Below are 19,731 nucleotides of genomic sequence, written 5' to 3' on the forward strand. Positions count from 1 at the left end.
ACACAGCAGCTGGGAGACCTTTGCAACACCTCAGGCGATGTCACGGGTGGTACACAGCAGCCGTATCACAGCTGCAGAGTGGACTCTGTACTGTCTGCAGCGTTGGCCTCTATAGCCACGCTGTAAGGGAAATCCTGATAAGGTGAGATAAGGTTCTGTTGCTGAACCCTGTCCACCAGGCCCCAGCTGCCCTGCAGCACTCCTGGCACACGGGCTCCGCAAACTGTCCCCCCCCCCGACCTCCCAGCATGCAGAACCACAGCAGGGCAGAGCATCATCCTGGGCAAGTAAATAAACCCCAGGCTGGCTCTGGAACCACGAGCTGTACCTGAGGAATCATGGTGGCTCCTTCTGCTTCCTTCCTTCCCTTTGCTCCCCCTTCCTGGCTCCCCCTTGGTGGAGGGAAGTGAAGCTGGACCCTGGTGGGCTGCTTCTCTGGGGCAGGGCCAGCGTCCCTCTGGGGTGATGCAGTGGGATGGGGGTTCCCGGACCCACCAGCCACCCTGAGTAACATTCCTCCGGGGCACTGGGACCCTAATGTGAGGTGGTGGGGTGAGCACTGCCCTGGAGCCCAGGCACGCTCCTGGGGGGTTTCCAGGGGAGAGAGATCCAGGTTCCCAAGTGGGAAATGTACCAGCACAGGCTGTGTCACCGGCTGGAAAGCATCTCTGTGAGGACAGACCTCGGGATCCTGCTGGGCCCTTACTGAGCAGGAGCCAGGGATGTGTCCTCGCATCAGAGGCCACCAGCAGCCCCTGCTGCACCTGGCTGAGAGCTGCCAGCAGAGCAGGGGAGGGGAGCACCAGGCAGGGAGGGCAGTGTCGCTGTGTCTGCTCCAGCCCAGGCTCACCCAATCAAGGTATGGACTTGCTGGGATGAGTCTAGCAAGGGGCCCCGATGGCGGTGAAGGAACTGGAGCGCCTGTCCTATAAGGAGAAGCTGCGAGAGCTGGGACTGCTCAGCCTGGAGCAGAGGAAGCTCAGGAGTATCCAATCAATGTATAGAAATACCTGCAAGGAGGGTGCAAAGAGGACAGAGCCTGGCTCTTCCCAGTGGTGCCCAGTGACAGGACAAGGCACAATGGGCACAAACTGGAACACAGGAGGCTCCCTTGGAACATCACAAAACACCTTTGTCCTGTGAAGGTGAAGCACTAGCAGAGGGTACCCAGGGAGGCTGCAGAGTCTCCATCCTTGGAAATAATCAGCCCCCAACCAGACACAGGCCTGGACCGAGAGGCAGCTTCAGCAGGGGTTGGACAGGTGATGGCTCTGTGACCTGTGCGGTAGACAGCGTCCACATGCCTACCGCCCGTGCAGGTGCGTGCACATGGTTGGACATGCACAGGACGCACTCCAGCATGCGCGCGCACACACACACACACAGGGGTACACACCTGCAGAAGGCGGGTGTGCAGACACCTGCGCGCACACACCTACCCGGAGACATGCATGTGCCCCTGCGTGCTCCCGGGTGTTCTGCACTGGCGCAGGGCTGGGGCTGCCCCACAGAGCTGCACCTGCCGGCAGGTGCCTGCCCCGGGGGTGTCCTTTTGGGGGGGGGTGCATGGGGCGGGGTGCCGCGGCGAGGTGGGGGAGGCGGGGAATGGGCAAGGGGCGCCCAGGACGGTGGGTGCACGGGACTGGGGGTGCACGGCCGGGGGGGAGTCTGACACGGGGGTGCACTGGAAGGGCGCGGGTGTCCGGGCGGGGGTTACCGGCTGCCTCCTGCCGCCCCAGCTCGCCTTCCCCGGGGCGGGGCGGGGCCGGCGCGGCGCCGCCCGGCCCAATCAGCGCTGTGTCCGCCGCCGGGCGCGGACTTAAAGCCGGAGGACGAGGGTTTGGGGTGGGGGTGGGACGCCGCGGGTGCGAGACGCGGTGGGATGTGGGCGCGCGCGGCGCTGGCCTGCGCGGCGCTGGCCTGCGCGGCGGTGTGCGCTTGCGCGCGCGCCTGGCCCGGCGGCACCGTGTGCGCGCGGCGGGTGGCGGGCGCGGGTGGCGCGCGCTACGTGGCCTTCCTGAGCGGCGGCGGCCCGGCCGCGCTGGTGGAGAGCACCTGGGCCGGGGGCGACCGCCTCCGCGCGTGCTGGGCCCGCCGCGACCCGCGCCTGGCCCGCGCCTTCCGCGCCGCCTGCGCGCGCCGCCCGCCCCCCGCCCCCGGCGCCCCGCTGCGGCGGGACCTGGCCGCGCTCTGGCGGCGCCGCGCTGCTTGCACCGACCCCGCGGCGCCGGGAGGGAGCACGCCCCGCCGCCGCCGCCGGCGGGGCTGGACGCTACCGGGCACACTGTGGTGCGGAGCCGGTGATTCGGCGGGCAACACCAGCGAGCTGGGTACGGGGGCGGGCGGGGGCGGCGGGCGGGCACGCACACGCCGTCCTCCCGGCGGGGCCGCGCTCACCGGCGTTGCCCGCAGGTCTCTTCCGCGGCCCCGACGGCTGCTGCCGGGAGCACGACCAGTGTTCGGCGCAGATCGCGGCGCTGCAGTTCAACTACGGCATCCGCAACTACCGCCTGCACACCGTCTCCCACTGCGACTGCGACGCTAGGTGCTCCGGGGGGCCGGGCCGGGCAGGGGGCCGCACCGGTGGGCCGCCGGGCCGCTCACCGCCCCCGTCTGCCCCGCAGGTTCCGGCAGTGCCTGCTGGCCCTCAACGACACCATCTCCAACATCATCGGCGTCACCTTTTTCAACCTGCTGGAGGTGCCGTGCTTCGTGCTGGAGGAGAGCGAGGAGTGCGTCCAGTGGCAGTGGTGGGGAGGGTGAGTGCTCTGGGTGGGGTGTCCCTGCCTCGGCCCGCTGCTGCAGACCCGCGGCTGGGCGCATCTGCTGCTGCGGCCCCGGGCGTGCCCTGCCTGGCTGCCCCACCGGCTGCGGGAGGGCACAGCTTGCCTGTGGCAGGGCTGCTGTGCAGGGCCTTATGGCCGGTGGTGTCTCCAGGTGTGAGCGTTACGGTGTAGTACCCCTGGCCAGGATGGTGCAGCAGAGTCAGTACCACTACAGCTTGCCTGCAGAGGAGATGGGCAGCCCTGCTGTGCGGCCCCTGGGCAGGGGAAGGAAGTCCTCTAGAGCAGGGCGCAAGCGGCTCCGACAGAGACTGGGGCAAAACCCCACGCTCCGCCAGGCATGGAGACCTGTGACAGCCCAGCAGCCGCGGGGCCCAGGTACCTTGTCCCCTGTGTCCACCAGGGACAAGGCTGAGCCCACAACCAGGCACCCGACAGCGCAGTGGAGGCTGGACCACAGCCCCCCAACAGCAATGACCATGTTGGAACAGGACCTTGCTGGAGGAAGGCGAGCGCTGGGAGGAGGGCAGCAGGTGGCTGGGGGCTCGGCATACCCTGCCTGCAAGGCTCACCCTGAAGATGGCAGCATCGGATCCAGCCCGGCTGCGGAGCGGTGCGGAGCCACCCCGGTGCCTGCTGTGGGGAGGCGCAGGCAGCAGGGTGAGTTGGTGCTGGGGGCAGAGCGTGCACCACAGCTGGGGCGTCCCGAGGCCTCAGCCTGTTGAGGTCGTGTGCCAGGGGTGCCCCTCACTGCTCTGCTGTCCTTAGGCCGGGGCAGGGCGTGCAGGTGCTACAAGCACCTGGATAAATGTGAGCACCGGATTGCACCCCATGAGGTGAAGTACCAGCTGCACAACGTGGACACCCGGACGCTCTTCCACTGCAACTGCACTCGCAGGTCTGTGTCCAGGAGGAAAATGCAGGGCTTTTTCCACCCTCACAGAGCACTGTGTGCAAATAGTTTGGGGTCAGATAAGGTGGGACCCACCCTGGCCAGCAGCTGCTGACTGCTGCCCTCCTGTGCCCACAGGCTGGCGCGGTTCCTGCGCAGAGCGAAGGACCTCAGTGACACGGAGGTGGCTGCCCTGGCCAACCACATTGCCACGGGCTGCTTTGTTCTGGAGCCACCCACTGACTGCAGCCTGGGAGAGGGGCCACAGCACAAGTAAGTGCAGAAGGTCACAGGAATGTGGGATGTGTGGGGCTTCCTGCCCTGCATGGGCAGGAGGGATGCTCTGGTGGGGCTGGGTGCTGTCCTGCAGTCTTGCATGGAGCTGGCATTGCATTATCCCCAGCTCTGCTGTGCCATGAGCAGGGCTGGGGTGGAAAGCAACTGATGTCAGTGCTGCAGTGTTACACTGATGCTCACAGCTTTGCTTTCCTGGCAGCTGTAGCATAGTGACCCGGGCTGTGCTAGTGCCCGCACAGCATCTCAGAAAGACCCTGAGGCGCTGGGGTCCTCTGCATGTGACCTCCAAGGCTGAGCATCCAGACTGGAAGACACAGGACAATGGCAGCACCCTCTATGAGCGATGCCTGCAGCTGGCCTTGGAGCAGAAGCTGGGCACCCAGCACCACACAGTGCCCCGATGATGCCTGAGAAGCACTACCTTGTATGGGGATGAAGATGTGCTCTGTAGCAGCAACAGAGTGGAGCTGCTTGATTTCTGGTCCTTGAGCCAAAGGATGGTACCGAGCATGGCTGCTGGCATGACTGCATGGAGCTGGTGGGGGCCACAGCTGGAGCAGGGGCAGGCAGAGGGACTGAGAAGCCTCTCAAGGAGCTGTGGCTGCCATTTGTGAGCTACAAAGCAAGGGGAAAGGAATAGGAGGGCTTGGGAAAGGGGAATCCCACCATCTTCCTTCCCCGTTGTGCCCTAGGGCAGGAGAGGGGTGTGCTCTGGGCACTGGCTCCCCCAGCCAGGCGGCCTGAGCAGTGTGGTGCGATCCCAGCCCTCTTCCCCAGGCAGGGTGGGCTGAGGTCTGTGCTGATTCTGAACACTGGAACAAAGTGGGAGGGGGGAACAACAGCCAGGGGCAGGGAGCCAGGACCCTGCCCTGGGGAGGGACCAGTCCCTGTGTGCTGCAGAAGATAAATAAAGGGTGATTTGAGTGTGGTGTGTAGTGCTGGGGCTTAGCCTGCTGCCCCCTGTTCATGCTGTAGCACCCACCCCAGGGGCTGATCCTGGCCCCCTGCAGTAAGCACAGTGCAGCTGGGATGGGCAGGATGGTTTATTTTGTCGCTTGCACTATGTCCAAGGCTGAGGCACAGTGGTAGCAGCAGGGAAGGAGCAAGCTTCAATCTCCTGGGTACCTGGGGGTGGTCCTCACTTTATGCCTGTTGCCATCAGAGCTGAGGCCAGCCCTCCGCCTCCCATAGGACTGAAGGGTCCTGCACTCCAAACTTCATAAGGGACTCCCCACCACAGCACTAAACCAGCCTTACGCTCCCCTGTGCCACCACCCAGCCCTGCCAGGGCAGCAGCTCAGGCTAGGGGGAGTAGGGGAAAGCCCCTACCTGCCAGGCACACAACAGGGGTGAGGAGTCACTGCAATAAATAAAGGATCAGGGTGTCTCAGCAGGAAAGTGGCAGAGGAAAGCACACAGCAAGCGCACTATGGGGAGGAGAGAGGGGGCAATTGCATCAGCGGCCCATGGCACAGCTATGGCTGTCCAGCTCCTGGGGGTTGCTCCCCTCCTTTGGGGAGGTGCTGCAGCCCAGGGGGCTGGTGGGGCTCATCCTCCGGCAGGGGTAGCCCTGGTCCACACTCTCCCTCCGCCGGCCCATGGCCTGGTCTACCATCTCCAGGCGGAGTGCAGGCAGCAGGCCCAGGTTCCTGGGGTCAGCCCTGGCCAGGGGGCTGTCAGTAGAGACACTCCGGGGGCTACCCTGCTCCCGTACAGTCTGGTAGAAGGAGCTGCCCTCCTGGCTGTCAGCTGCCCGCCCTGGCTCCTTGGCTTTGGCTCCACGGTGCCCCGGCTCCTCTTTGGGCAGGTGTATGGTGGGGATGTCCCCGGGGAGACCTCGGCGGCTCTGGGGTGAAGGGCTGCGGCTTGTACCCCTGTCCCGGCTTGATGGCCGCAGGATGAGGCCCTGGAACTTGGCTAGGCTGGGGCTTCGGCTCCGGTGCCGTTTCATCTTGCCCGGGCTGGGGCTACGGGATTTGGGGGCCAGCAGAACAAGTGTGCTGTCATCCTCCTCTTCTGAGCTGCTGCCTGAGCTGTCTGTGGGGCTGCTGCCCTCCTCTGATCTGGGCAGGGAGATCTGCAGCCCTGCATCAGCACTGCTGGCTGATCCTCACAGGGGGCTGTGGGGTAACCACAGCAGCTGGCCTCTTCCAGCCAAGCCATCCCTACACCCATTCCCCTTGCCTCCCTCAGCCCCTCACCCTTGCCTCTTGGCCATGCTGACCTGGAAGGGCTCAGTCACACCAGCAATGCTGCTAGAGGTGTTGCTGTAGTATCCAAGGATGTACTCGCCCTTCCCCTTGGGCAGTGCCTCCTCTGAGAACATCACCTGCAGCCCAGAGACAGCTGATGGGCAGAGGGGCTGGGCAGAGGGGTGCCCCCTCCCACTACCATAGAGAGCTCCAGCCCCAGCTGAGAGCAGAAATCCCTGACACCAGCACAGTAGGCCTGCCCAAGGTTCAGCACAAAGCAATAAGGAGGTGCCCTCCTGCCCCATCAGAGGCACAAAGGGGACATTGTCCCTCGATGATGGGGCACATGTGCCCAGCAAGACAGCAGGGCTGGCTCCAGCTCACCTGTGCACACAGTTGCTTCTCTAGGCAGCGCTCTCCATCATCGCTCCTGGCCCAGACATAGGACACATAGTCTTTAGGATGCCGAAAGCCCACCTATATGCGTGTACAGGGGAGAACACAGGTGAGTGGGGGAACATCAGCCCTGCTTTAGCTCTCCCCTCTCACTCAGCCCCCTCTGCACAGGGGCATTAAGAGCTGCCTTGCACCCACCCAGCAGTGCCCTGTCCCCCAGCTCCCCAGAACTGCCAGGCTTTGGACCCTGTGGGGCCCACAGAGCAGGAAGGTAACTGCTGGATCTGAGCCTCCTGAAGCAGTACCAAATCCTGCTGCTAATTGCCAGGGCCTCCAAGGGGAAGAGAGAGCACAGAACACAGGTCCATGCCAGGTACCTATGTCCACTGGTGGGGATTAGCTCAGAAGGGACCCCATGGTGCTGTGCAGTGCTCCCCACTCCCTCCAGCCCCAGCAGCCCCCATTCCCCTACCCGGTAGAGTCCTATCCAGTCCCAGGAGCTCCGGTGGAAGCCAACAGCCATCTTGTACCTGACAACTGCTTGCTCAGGCCTGCTCCATTCGTCAGCCACATAAATCTCAACTGGGGGCTTGTCTGCCTTGGAAGCAAACTGTCAGACACATACATGGTCAGCAAGGGCATGCCAAAGAGAGCTGCCTCTGCTGCCCACGGCATGCATCTAGGGCTGGGTCCTCACACATAGAACAATAGCAACCCCCAGCCACAGTGGCAAGACAGCTGAGCTTGCCAAACAAAAATAAAATAAGCCCGACGCACCCCATCATACACTGCACACACTAGCTGGGCACCTTGCTCCTGCCTGTGTGCCCAGTGGCCCTGGATGGTGCTCACCTGCACTGCAAAGATGGCAACTACTGGCTTGTGGTCACTGACGGTGTACTCCATGTGGCTGCAGTAGCAGAGCTGGCTCACCGACAGGACACCCTGGCTGGGCCGGCGCCCACCTGCACCAAGCCCGACACTGGGAGATTTGATCTTCCAGAGGATGCGGTCAGTCCAGGCAGGTTTTCGCTTCTTGGCACTGCAGGGCACAGAGGGGCATCTCTTGCCTGGCAGGGGGCAGTGGGCTCCACCCCAAACTGCCTCCCCCTGGCACTATGGCACACACGGGCAGGGGATGCAGCTCATCTTGGCACACAGCTCAGTGCAGCTACAGGGACAGACCTGCGCTGGCACCAGCACAACAGTTGTGTCCCAGCCTGCCATCCCCACCCCAGCCCATGCCCACCCCAGCACGGCCCCCTGCCCATCTGTACCAGCATCAGCCCGTCCTGCTGGCACCAGCGCCCTCCATTCCTGCATCCCTCAGCCATGCCACCTGCTCCCAGGCCCAGCACACACTTGAGCTCTGCTCTCCTACCTGCTGTCATACTTGTTGGTGCCCACATCAAACTTAAAGGTGGGTGGAAAGTTCAGGGGTCCCTCCTGAAAGCCACTGAGGACTGGCCAGGTGCTCTTGGCAATGTTCAGCTGGGGGAAAGACAGCAAGTCAGGGAGCACACCAGTCCCCATGGCCAGACCCCTCTGCAAGCCCCCAAGACCTCTCTGCCCCCAGCACACAGTCAATCCTTGCCCCGCTGCTGCCAGCGCCACACAACCCTCGGGGTTTGTCCATGCCCTGCAAGCAGCGAGTCCATAAACCCAATGCCCCAGCTCTTCCCAAGCACACTGATAAAGGAAGCATGTGCCCACCTCCCATAAAGACCATCCTGGGACTGTGCTGTCCCTTCCCCACAGAGCCAGGGCCCTTTGTGTCCCATGGGCAGCAAGGGGACATGCCTTGTCCCACAGCTGCACAGGCTGTTTTGGCAAGAGGCAAATGCCACTCAGTGCCTGGCCAAGGCTCGGCAGCATGCCCATCCCTCTCACCTGGTCCTTCTCCCAGAGCTGGCTCAGGATGTTGCTGTCGATGGCATACTTCACAAATCGGATGTCAAGGCTCTCGATGCGGAAGTTGAGATCTCCAAACCAGAACACAAGGCTGTGGATGTGAGGAAGGGCAATGAGGCTATCAGATCCAGGCAGCACAGCAAGGGGAAAGTGTCAGCCTGTGGGCAGCCTCAGCCTGCAGCAGAGGCACTCTCAGGAGCACCAGTGCAGGACAGCACTCAGCCGGCAGCTTGGCCAGCTGCCAGCCCTGCCGGGATTCCTCAGGTAGTACCAAGCACCATTAACCCAATAGGCCTGACTTCCCTGGGCAGAAATTAAGGGTGGAAATTTCCACTGTGAGGCACCTACCAGAGTCAGACTGCCCAGCCAAGACACTGGGACAGGCCCTCCACCTCACCAGTCCCAAACCCCAACAGTGCCATTATGGCAGGAGCTGCACCAGGCCTCATTGTGCCCCAGGGGAGACCAAGGACCCCTCTTAACACCTACCCCACCACGCTGAGTCTCCACTGGGCCATGGGACAATTTTGCAGCTCTGCTGGCAAGACCCCACCTGCAGGCTGTGCTGGGATTCAGGGAACAGACCCCAGAATTAGGAGGCAGTCAGGACAGGGGCTGGCACTACAGCCCAGGCCCAGATTGGGGAGCAAAGTTGTGGGGTACGCACTCATGGTCCAGGATGCCACTGGCTGTATGTCCCTCAAACTGCTGCATGTGCAGTATGGTGGCAAAGTCCTCCTTGCGCTGCTCCGCCTTCTCCAGGTGTGCTGGCAGGTGACAGTTCAGGAAGCAGACCATGTGGCCGAAGATGGACAGACGAACGCTCACCCCACCCTTGTTGCCCTGCACCAAGAGGATCCCATGACTCCTCAGGAAGCCAGCCCCTTGCCACCTCCCCCAGGGCCACACTCACCCAGTAGCCTCCCAGCCCCGTCCTCGTGCAGTCTGTCTGGATGTCCTGCAGGAAGGGGAGGTGGTAGTACTTGGCAAATACCAGTAGGATCACACCTTGCATCCGCACAGTGCTGACCTGGAATGAGAGCAGGGGCTGAAGCAGGATGGTAGTCACAGCAGAGCCCATAGGGGCAGGGACAGCTTCCCCCACCTCCAGGCCATAAGGGCAGCACCTCCATCCTCTGCAAGCCCCCCATCTTGCAGATGACTAACAGCACATTTAGTTCAGAGATCTACGCACACCCTCGTGAACACTGACAGCTGAGATAATCCCAGCAACGCTAAGGCACATGTATGCCCTGGGGCAAGTGCCCTGGGGAGCTGAACCTGCCCTGGGACCTGCAGGCTGCTGCCAGAAGCACAGGCTTGTTCCCACATTCACCTCCTTGCCCTGGTGCAATGCAGCAGGCAACAAGAAGCATCCCCAAAGCACCACAGGGGAAGCCTAAGGCGCAGGAAAGGGAGCAGGATGGCACAAGCTAGAGAGCACACTGGCGAGACGCACCACTAGCCCTCAGGTCAGCGCCCACACGCTGCTTGGATGGCTGCAGGCTGTCCCTCCAGCAGTCTGTCCCTTCAGCTGGCTCTCCCATGGCACCTCCTCCCTCTGTCCCTGCAGTCCAACTCTCCCTCCCCGTGGTCTACCTGCCTGGCAGAGGCAGAGAGGGAACACCAACTGCCCAGCCCCTTTGGGACCTCCTTACCAGGACAAAGTGGAAGGGGCTCAGCACATCCATGAAGAGCTCACTCCACTGATCTGTGAAGAGGGCATCCTTCAGGCGCTTGTTTATCTTAGAGTTCACCTCTTGCAGCCTGGGAGGAAAGGGACAAGTCCCTTAGCCACACCAGGAAGGGGTCTGTGTCCCAGCTAGCGAGAGCTCCTTGGGAGAGGTGCCAAAGCACAGTGCTGGGGAGCAGGGCCTGGGTAGGAAGAGCAGTTCAAGGGAGGACCCTGGGTTTAGAGCACAAACCAGCAATATCCTTGCTCCAGCAATGCTGGGCCATGTGCTAGCAGAAGGCACAAATGGCCCTGAAGCCACGAGGTCTTGGACCTTTTTAAAACAGGAGCAGTTCAGCTGCACAGGGCTGGGCAGCAGTCTAAAGCCTATCTCTAGGTGCAAGAGAGGCTACAGGACTTTTCAGCTGTGCTGGTCTCTACAGAGAAGACAAGTCTCACTGCTACTTCAGCACAGGGTGTCCAATGCATCCTAGCCACCAAGCTCAGAGCAGCAGCAAACAGAAGGTTAACAGCGCTCCTCCCAGCTCAGCAATTAGTGAAGAGAGAACATCCACAGAGAACAGCAGAATCAGGAAGTGTCTTGCCCAAAAATATCAAGTGCTTGGGGCACAAGGACACAGGTCAGAGGAAAGAAGCTGCCAGGCAGAGACAGCCTGGGTGCAGAGAGCAGCAGGACACCCTGACCCAGCCAAGACACAGTCCCAGCAAGTCCCTTGCTGTCAGCTACACCCCTGCCCCACCCATCCAGACTTGGGTCTACCTTCAGAGCCCCATCCCACTGGTCCACAAGGCCTAGGGGCCCAGGAGACTGTCTCCAACACAGCATCGTAGCTCCAGCAGCCTCAGCCATACACCACTCCCTCCCTGGGGCAACGAGCACTGGAGGAGTCCCTGGGAGCTTCCTGGGGGCAGACCCAGCTCTTCTACCTCATGCCCATGGGCAGAGGCTACTTCTCGCTCCCTGTGTAAAGGCAGTATGTGCCTGGTCTTAGCAGGAATCCACACACACCACAGCAAACCTTGAGGGACCAGTTTTAGACTCTGGCAGAGCTTGCCTTGCCAGCCACACCAATAAAGCCTCACCACACCAACATAGCGCTGCCTTGCCAGCAGTTAAGTGTTGCCAGGGGCACAGAGCCAGTCCAGCTGTGAGAGAACAGCAGATTTGTACCCTTGAGGCCTGCATACCATGGGCAAAAGCTGAGATGAGGAAAGTGCTCCCAAAGGACTCCAGCAGGTGAGTTAAACGCCTCTACAGAGCTGACCTCAGAACTGCCAGTGCTCACGGCAAGAGCAGTGCTCACCGAGGCCTGGCTCTGCAGAGCACAGGATCTTTGAGGGTTTGAAGCTATTCAGGATTCAATGGTTTCAGTTCCAATTAGCACTCCCATTTTACTAGGAGCTGTTTCCCCATCACCTTTCCTGATATTTTACTGCTTGTGATGCACACCCCTCCCTGCTCACCATGCCCCAGGGAGGCTGGGGCTGCAGCTCTTCTGTTCCCCACCCCCCAGGGCTGCAGAGATCCCCTGAAAAGGGACATGTCACGGCTCGGGAGGGGGCCCTGCACCTCACCCTCTTACCCAATGGCAATCACGTCTGCATCATTTGTCTCGCCAGTGTTGAGGTGCAGCAGGGATGTCACATCGTTCGGGGGCATGGCTGTGCCCACGTTCCAGGTGACCACTGTGATGCTTGGGAGGACAAAGGAAGAACAGGCTAACACTGGGACTCAGAGGTGTTCCTTGTCTCCCCTGTTTAGCCCCCCAGCTCAACCAGGGAAGGAAGCTCTCTGCCTACAACAGAAGTGTCCGCTGCTAAAGCTTAGCCAGGGCATGTATACCAGGTCCTTAACTTTGAGGGAGGTGGGTCCTTGCCTCTAAATTCCCCCAGGGTCTGCACCTTGGCACATGGCAAGCCCCACTGTAACCCAACCCTGGTGAAATTCTAGAAACCAGCACAAAGAGCCCTCGTTTTCATCACTGCTGACTGACACCAGCAGGCTGGCACAGCAGGCAGCCTGCGAGACAGGGTGTCCCCAGAAAACTGCTTCCCCTCCCTTCCCCAGGAATCGCGCATCCCTTGGGCTCCTGGGGAAAAGGACCTGAATCTCAGTCCCCAGAGACTGTCCCAAAGCACGGCCAGCCCCAAAGGCCAGGGCATTGCATGTGACAGCAGCGCTGCAAGCCCCGCAGCAGTGTCCTTCACCAGTGCAAAGCCACCATCAGTCACAACACATTAATGCTGTTACGCAGCCTGCGCCAGTGGCCCGCGGGCTCTTTCGGCGGTGCTAAGGCGAGCCTCAGTCACAAGGAGCAGGTTTCAACAGCGAGGGAAGGTAGTGCCACATTATTTCCAGAGCTCAGGGACAGCGGGGGGGGAGGGGGCAGATGGCACCCATTCCACAGCCTGTGCCTCTGACACGCCACCCCATACAGCACCCACTCCCCTGAACGTTGCCTGCACAGAGAGCAGGCACTGGGCATCCTTCCCCAGCCTGTGAACCCTGCTTGTCCATAGCCCCTCGCCCCAAATCTCCTCCAGCTAAACACCATCCACAACAGTAATACAAGGGCAACTCCAGCCCATAAGAGGCTTCGCTCACTGCCTCAAAGCAAGGGCAGCTTTCGCCCCGCACTGCTCCCCTCTGCCCTCCCGCCCCAGTAACACCCGCTCACCGGAACGAGCCATCCTCCGGGACCCTTGCTGAGCAGCCGAGAAGTGCATCGCAGGAGTCGCTGGAGCTTGGCAGGCCAAGGGACCTACCGAAGAGGGAGAGCTCGTCCGGCTCCGGTTTGGAGAGGGCCACAGGCTTGGACAGGCCCACCCGCCCGCCGGCGATGAACTCGCTGGAGACGGCTTTGGGCAGGCCAGCGGCCCTGGGCGAGGAGCCCGCCCAGGCCGAGATGTGGTCGCTGGACTCTGCCTTGGGGAGCATCTCCCTGCGCTCGGCGGGCAGCGGCTTGCCGGGGGCGGCGTGCTCCAGAGGACCGAGCTCGGCAAAGGAGGGCCGGCCGGGCGCCGCCGGCGAGGGGGGCACGGCGGGGCGAGCCGGCGGGGCGCCGGGGCTGGGGGGCAGCAGGGTGGGCAGCGCGAAGGCGTGGGGCCCGCCGGCCCCTTCGGGCTGGGCCCGGCCGACCTCCAGCGACAGGGGCTGGGCAGCCCGGCCCGGGGCCCGCTCCTCGGGAGCGCCGCGCTGCGCGCCCCCGACCCGGGAGCAGCCGTAGGGGAAGGGGTCGCAAGGGGTGTCCGTCCGGGAGCTCCTGCGGACACCCGGGACGCCGCCCCCGAGGAAAGGCGCCGCCGGGGCCCCGCCGTCGGGCTGGGGTCGGGCCGAGCCCCCGGGACCGAAGGGCACCGGCCGCGCGGGGGAGGCGGCGGTCACGGAGCCCCGCGGGGGCCCGGGGCGCGGCCCCGAGGCGGCGGCCGAGCCATGGTCCGCGCTGCCGCGCCGGGCCGGCTCCATCGGCGGGAGACCCGAGCAAGCGCCCCCAGCGCCGCCACTCCCCTCACGGCCCGGCCCGGCGCCCCCCGCCACCTGCGCGGCGCCTTAAAGGCGCAGGAGCGGCAGCAGGGACAGCGCCTCCCCCCGCCCCGCGCGCACCTGCCACCGCCCCGCCCCTCACGTCACGGCCTGTGCCCCGCCCCCTGTCCCCCCAAACACACCACCCTCCCGCCGGCGCGACACGGGGACGACTCTCTTCACGCGTGGCCTTGTGCAGCGCGTGCACACGTAGAGCCATAGAATGCCCTGAGCTGGGAGGGACCCACAAGGACCATCGAGCCCAGCTCCTGTCCCTGCACAGGACACCCCAAATTCACACCGGGTCTCTGAGGGCCTCGTCCAAGGGCTTCTGGAATATCGCCGGGCTGGTGCCGTGATGCCTCCCTGGGGAGCCTGTGCCAGGGCTCCACCACCCTCTGGGGGAAGGACCTTCTAATGCCCAGCCTAACCCTCCCCTAGCACATCTCCCTGCCATCCCCTCGGGGCCCGGCGTTGGTCACCAGAGAGAAGAGACCAGCCCTGCCCCTCCTCCTCCCCTCGGGAGGGAGCTGCAGAGCGCCACGAGGGCTGCCCTCGGCCTCCTCTGCTCCAGGCTGAACAAACCAGGTGACTTCAGCTGCTCCTCGTACAGTTTCCCCTCTAAACCCTTCATCAACTTTGTGGCCCTCCTCTGGACACTCTCCAGTAGCTTTGTATCCCTAATGTTCTGTGGCGCCCAACCCTGCCCACAGCACTCGAGGTGAGGCTGCACCAGCACAGAGCAGAGCGGGAAGTAGAGCACACCTGCCCTGGCGCATGCAAGCATGCAGGCATTTTTGTGCACGCGACTCCACGTGTGCCACTGCGACTGTCGCGTCATGCACCCACATGCATGTGTGCACTGTTGTGTGTTTGTAGTTGTCGGTGCACGCACACGCTCAGGGCAGCTGCTCTGCGGTGCTCTGTGTGTGGGGAGGGTGGTTGTGGGGCTGCACGTGCAGCTGCATGCGTGCAGCAGCACATGTACCTGTGCATAGCACCACGCCTGTGTACCGCAGTGCCGGTGTGCTCATGTGCAGCTGTTTGTACAGGCAGGTGTGAAAGCGTGCCGGGGGTGCTTCAGATGTGTGTGCCTGAAGGAGACAGGGGGCCTGGTGACACAGAGCACGGAGAGGGCAGACGTCCCAGGCACCTCAGTCTGTACCAGCAAGACCCGCCTTCATGAGCCCCAGAGCCTGGGGGAGGCTGGAGCGCGATGTGGACGAGGATCTTGGTGGAAGAGGACCAGGTCCTGTGGGATGGACCCACGAATGCAGAGGCAGCTGGCTGCTGTCATCGCAAGGCCACTCTTGATAATCTGTGATTGATCATGGCAACTGGGAGAGGACTGGAGGAGAGCAAATGTCACACCTCTCTTCAGGAAGGACATGAAGGGGGACCCAGGGAACTACAGAATTAGGCCAGTCAGCCTCATCTCCATCCCTGGGAAGGTGGTGGAGAAGCTGGTCCTGGGAGCCGTTGCCAGGCACGTGAACAACAAGAAAGTCATTGGAAGGAGTCAGCATGTCTTCACCAAGGGGAAGTTCTCCTTGGCCAACATGCCCACCTTCTGTGGTGAGGTGAGTGGCCTGGCAGATGAGGGGAGAGTCGTGGACGTTGTCTGCCTGGATTTCAGGAAGGCCTTTGACATTGTCTCCCATCAGATCCTCCTAGAGAAGCTGTTGGTGTACGGGCTGGATAGTAAGATGTTGAGGTGATTGAAACTGGCTGAATGGCTGGTCCAGAGGGTGGGGGTCAGTGGCACAAGGTCTGGTTGGAGGCCAGTAACTAGCGGTGTGCCCCAGGGGTCATTACTGGGTCCAGTCCTGTTTAACATCTTCATTATTGACCTGGATGATGGGACAGAGTACACCCTCAGCAAGTTTGCAGCTGACACCAAACTGGGAGGAGTGGCTCATAAACCAGGGGGTCGTGCATCCATGCAGAAGGTCCTGGATAGGCTGGAGAAATGTGCTGGCAGGAATCTTAGGAAGTTCAGCCAGGGGAAGTGCAAAGTCCCGCCCCTGGGGAGCGATGACCCCAGGCACCAGGACATGCCAGGGGCCACCTGGCTGGAAAGCAGCTCTGCAGAAAAGGCCCTGGGCATCCTTGTGGACACCACTTGGAGCATGAGTTTAACGTGTCCTTGGGGCAGAGACGAATGGTGTCCCAGGCTGCATCAGGAGTGTTGTCAGCAGGTGAAGGGATGTCAGGGAGGCACTGGTGAGGCCACCCCTGGAGTGCTGCGTGCAGCGCTGGGCTCCCAAGAGCAAGTCCAATAGACATGGGTCTACTGGAGGGAGTCCAGTGAAGGGCCACAATGATGGACTGGAGCATCTTTCACATGAGGAGAGGCTGTGAGAGCTGGGACTGCTCAGCCTGGAGCAGAAGCAGCTCAGAAGTATCCAATCAATGTATAGAAATACCAGTAAGGAGGGTGCAGAGGGCAGTGCCTGGCTCTTCCCAGTGGTGCCCAGTGACAGGACAAGGTGCAATGGGCACAAACTGGAACACAGGAGGCTCCCTCTGAACATCACAAAACACTTTTCCCTGTGAGGGTGACAGAGCCCTGGCACAGGTTGCCCAGGAAGGTTGTGGCGTCTCCATCCTTGGAGATACTCAACATCCGACTGGACAGCCCTGGGCAGCTGGCTCTGGGTGACCCTGCTTGAGCAGGGGCTTGGACCAGATGGACCCCAGAGCTGCCTCCAATCTCAGCCAGTCCGAGAGCTTGTGATTCTGTGACCAGGGGGATGTGCACGTGTGCAGCTGCCTGAGTGGTTTGTGTGTGTACATGCGGGGATGCATGCCGTTCTGTGCACGCATATGCATAGCCTTGTGTGCGTTCAGGTGCATGTGTGCAGTTGGGGTGTGCACTATATATGTGCGCATGCAGCTGGGTGCACGCATACAGCTTTGCATGCATGTGCACACTGTTGCATGTGTGCATGCGCCAGTGTATGTATTTTTCTGTGCACTACTCTGTACGCTGATGTGTCTGGGTGTGGGCATGCTGTAAGCAGTTGTGGGGGGGGTGTAGGTGTACGCAAGCTGTTCCTGCCTGTTTGTGGCTCTGTGTGTGTGCAGTTGCATCTGTGTGCTGGTGTGTGGACTGCACGTAGGTGTGTGTATGTAGAGCTCTGTGCATGCAGCTGTGCATGTGTGTGTGCAGCTGTATGTGCAGGAGGGTGTGTGAGTGTGCACTGCTGTGTGTGCATGCAGCTGTGTGCCATTGTGTGCATGCACAACAGACAGCCGTGCATGCACACACCCTGTACTGCATGTTACTGTCTGTGCATGCGTGTTTGTGTTTGCAATGTGTGCGTGTAGGGATGGTGCGTTTGCAGTATGTGGGGCGAGTTGCACTATGCGTGTGCATTCAGTTTGTGATGGGCGTGTTTGTAGCGCATACATGTGCTTAAGAGTGCGTGTTTGCAGTGTGCACATGCATATTTGCGGTGTGGGTGTTCGTTGCGTACGTGTGGGATGCGTGTGCGTGGGATGTCCATTCGTGGCGTGTATGTGCGGTGTAGGTGTGTGTGGTGCGGGTGTGCGCACAGCCTGGGCGTGCACGGGGTGCGCAAGATACGTGAGTGCGCGGGGTGGAGCGTGCATGGTGGGGGCTCGCAATGCGTTCCACGGTGCGTGCGTGCGTGCGTGCGCGCGCGTGTGCTCGCGCCGTGCATGCGCCGTGTGCGTTTGCTCCGTGCGTGCAGCGTGTTCACGCTCGCCGTGTGCGTGCGCGTGCCTGTGCCCATCGGGGCGGGGCGCCCCGCGCGCGGGCCGCGACGTGACGTGGCGGCGGCGGCGGTGGGATGCTGCGGGCGCTGTTGCTGTCGCTGCTGGTGGCGGCGCTGGCGGCGGGGGGCGGCCCGGGACCCCCCCGGCTCCGCGAGGCCGAGCTGCGGGACCTGGCCCGGGGCAAGGTGGAGGTGAGCGCGGGGCGGGCGGGGGTGCGGGGACAGCGGGGTCGCCACTGGCGGTGACGGGGTGTCTCCTCCCGCAGACCTGTGGCGGGTGACGGCTGAACCGCCTGAGGGAGGTAAGTGCTGCCGGGCGGGGAGCGGGCGGGGAGCGGGCGGGCTGCGGGGCCGCCCCGCCGCTGAGCCGCGCCCGGCCGCCCGCTCTGCCCGCAGGTGAAGGCCTTCGTCACGCAGGACATCCCCCTCTAGTACCCGCCGGCCGGCCGCGGCAGCCCTGCTCGGCGGGCCGTGCTCGGGGCGGCCGCAGCCCGGGCGCAGGGTCCTGCTGGGGTGGGCGGTGGGGGACGGGACGTGGCGTGGGGCGGGAAGGGTGTGGGCAGGGTGGCATGGGATGGGATGGGACGGGGATAGAGGATGGGATGGGACAGGACAGGGCTGGGCAGGATGGGGTGGAGGATGAGACAGGATGCAATGGAGGACAGGGTGAGATGCTGAGGGATGGGAGTGGATGGGATGGATGATGGGATGGGCTGAGGGATGGGAGGAAGGACAGAATGGGATGGACAGGATGGGATGGGCTGAGGGATGGGAGGAAGGATGGTACAGGGTGAGGAATGGGATGAGATGGAGGGTGGGACTAGATGGGTGGAGGACAGGATGGGACAGGGCAGAACGGGATGAGATGAAGGATGAGATTGGGACAGGTTGGATTGGGATACAATGGAGGATGAGATGGCTTGGGATGGGATGTGATGGGATGGGAGGAAATGGGATGTGGCGGAGGGTGGAATAGGATGGGGGGCTCCATGGGCCTGCCTAGTACTGTCTGCTCCTTAACACGCCACCCAGTCATAACCTGGAGATGAAGCACCTGCCCGGTGCTGACCCCGAGCTTGTGCTCCTCAGCCACCAATACGAGGAGCTGGAGGTGAGTGGGCAGCGCGGCACCTGCTGCCACAGCAGAGTCTGGGGTGGTCGGTGTCCCACAGGTGCCAGGCTGTAATCCCTGTCTGCATGCAGAGAATCCCCCTGAGCGACATGACCCGGGAGGAGATTAACCAGCTGGTGCAGGAACTGGGCTTCTACCGCAAGGAGACACCTGATGCTCCCGTGCCTGAAGAGTTCCAGTTTGCCCCTGCCAGGCCTCTGCCCACCCTGCCACCACACCAAGCTCCCACGACTGATGGCAAAACCCCACCTGAACGTGAGGGAGAGCACCCAGACCTGTAGCGAGGGCTGCTGTGCTCGGGAGGGGGTCCTGCAGCCAGTTCCCAGCATGCAGGGACGAGGGTGTTACAGCAGCTGGGGATGGTGCCACAGGGTGGTGAATGTCCCCCTACTGTTGCTTGGTGCTGTGTAGCTTCTGCCCCGGGGATGCTCTGAGCAGCTCCAGCCTTGAGAAGGGTGCATCTGGGCATTGCAGGCATCCCAGGGATCCTGCGTGCCTGTTGCTGCCCTCCCTCCCCTGCAGCCCGGCATCCCCGGCCCATTGGGAAGGAGCAGTATTCTTTGTGCTCAGGGCACCATACCCTGAGATTTGACTGACTTGTGGCTCTGGGCAGCAGTATCCTACCCCCATGGGACAGGATGAAACCCTCAGCAGAAAGCCCCAGGTGCTGAGGGTAGATGTGCTGAGTCCCAGAGGTGGGAGAGCTGCCCTCGGGGGAGGTATGGCTTTACACCCCAGCAGGGTTGTCTCGTATCGAGTCCCCAGTAAAGCCCTTGTGTACAATCAGCTGCACTGTGTTGTCTCTCCAGGGAGGGCTCAGTGGGGCACATCCTGCACTGCTCTGTACAGGGTGCTGGGAGGACCTGCGTGCCCCAGAGTTGCTCATAGAGGCAGGAGCACACAGTAGGGTCACAGCCACTGCTGGCAAGCCAACAAACTATCCCATGGACCAGCTGTGCTGTTTCTGTCCCACCCCCTCCCCAGCACAATGTATGGACGGGACAATACATCTTGGGATGAGCTGCTCTCACAGGGTGTAGGGGCGTGGGTGTGAGCCCACGAGTAGGTCTTGCAGTGCTGAACCAAAGCCTGATGGTTGCGCTGGCCCAGTGAGGACATCTGGTCCTCAACCAGGGAGGGGAGCAGGGCACAGCTGCACTGTGTGCAGACCT

The 19,731-nt window shown here is 62.3% G+C and overlaps 3 protein-coding genes across 5 annotated transcripts; 2 read left to right on the top strand and 1 right to left on the bottom strand.

Moving 5' to 3' along the window:
* Window positions 1-1,859: 1,859 nt before the first annotated feature.
* Window positions 1,860-4,900, top strand: PLA2G3 (phospholipase A2 group III). The gene is made up of 7 exons (XM_075110679.1): window positions 1,860-2,330; window positions 2,413-2,545; window positions 2,625-2,759; window positions 2,938-3,443; window positions 3,552-3,681; window positions 3,814-3,948; window positions 4,172-4,900. The coding sequence occupies exons 1-7, from the start codon at window positions 1,883-1,885 to the stop codon at window positions 4,374-4,376; spliced, it is 1,692 nt and encodes a 563-aa protein (XP_074966780.1). The 5' UTR covers window positions 1,860-1,882; the 3' UTR covers window positions 4,377-4,900.
* Window positions 4,901-4,996: 96 nt separating this feature from the next.
* INPP5J (inositol polyphosphate-5-phosphatase J) lies at window positions 4,997-13,750 on the bottom strand. Of its 3 annotated transcripts, none has more exons than XM_075110676.1 (12): window positions 12,843-13,750; window positions 11,748-11,858; window positions 10,130-10,238; window positions 9,385-9,501; window positions 9,139-9,314; window positions 8,451-8,562; window positions 7,942-8,051; window positions 7,413-7,602; window positions 7,033-7,170; window positions 6,549-6,641; window positions 6,197-6,301; window positions 4,997-6,049 (listed from the first exon to the last, which is right to left on the bottom strand). In XM_075110676.1, exons 1-12 carry the CDS (start codon window positions 13,628-13,630, stop codon window positions 5,429-5,431), a joined length of 2,670 nt encoding a protein of 889 aa, XP_074966777.1. In that variant the 5' UTR covers window positions 13,631-13,750; the 3' UTR covers window positions 4,997-5,428. The 3 variants fall into 3 exon arrangements, with proteins under 3 accessions (XP_074966777.1, XP_074966779.1, XP_074966778.1); XM_075110678.1 differs by having other exon boundaries at window positions 5,005-6,092; XM_075110677.1 differs by lacking the exon at window positions 6,197-6,301 and having other exon boundaries at window positions 5,005-6,049.
* A 3,680-nt stretch (window positions 13,751-17,430) lies between these two features.
* On the top strand, window positions 17,431-19,345 carry SELENOM (selenoprotein M). The gene is made up of 5 exons (XM_075110682.1): window positions 17,431-17,619; window positions 17,694-17,729; window positions 17,824-17,858; window positions 18,460-18,538; window positions 18,631-19,345. Exons 1-5 carry the CDS (start codon window positions 17,503-17,505, stop codon window positions 18,838-18,840), a joined length of 477 nt encoding a protein of 158 aa, XP_074966783.1. The 5' UTR covers window positions 17,431-17,502; the 3' UTR covers window positions 18,841-19,345.
* Window positions 19,346-19,731: the final 386 nt, after the last annotated feature.

The sequence above is a fragment of the Phalacrocorax aristotelis genome, chromosome 15 (assembly GCF_949628215.1).
Source record: "Phalacrocorax aristotelis chromosome 15, bGulAri2.1, whole genome shotgun sequence".
In the NCBI taxonomy this organism is placed as follows: domain Eukaryota; kingdom Metazoa; phylum Chordata; class Aves; order Suliformes; family Phalacrocoracidae; genus Phalacrocorax; species Phalacrocorax aristotelis.

What these genes read in the sequence shown, in the direction of transcription:
- PLA2G3 (XM_075110679.1), top strand. Translation starts at nt 1,883, where the DNA reads ATGTGGGCGCGCGCGGCGCTGGCCTGCGCGGCGCTGGCCTGCGCGGCG. An exon ending in CACTGCGACTGCGACGCTAG is followed by an intron (nt 2,546 to 2,624) that starts GTGCTCCGGGGG and finishes TCTGCCCCGCAG; the next exon opens with GTTCCGGCAGTGCCTGCTGG. An exon ending in GGAGAGGGGCCACAGCACAA is followed by an intron (nt 3,949 to 4,171) that starts GTAAGTGCAGAA and finishes CTTTCCTGGCAG; the next exon opens with CTGTAGCATAGTGACCCGGG.
- INPP5J (XM_075110676.1), bottom strand. Translation starts at nt 13,630, where the DNA reads ATGGAGCCGGCCCGGCGCGGCAGCGCGGACCATGGCTCGGCCGCCGCC. An exon ending in CGGGGCTGGGAGGCTACTGG is followed by an intron (nt 9,315 to 9,384) that starts GTGAGTGTGGCC and finishes CTCTTGGTGCAG; the next exon opens with GGCAACAAGGGTGGGGTGAG. An exon ending in ACTGGATAGGACTCTACCGG is followed by an intron (nt 6,642 to 7,032) that starts GTAGGGGAATGG and finishes ACACGCATATAG; the next exon opens with GTGGGCTTTCGGCATCCTAA.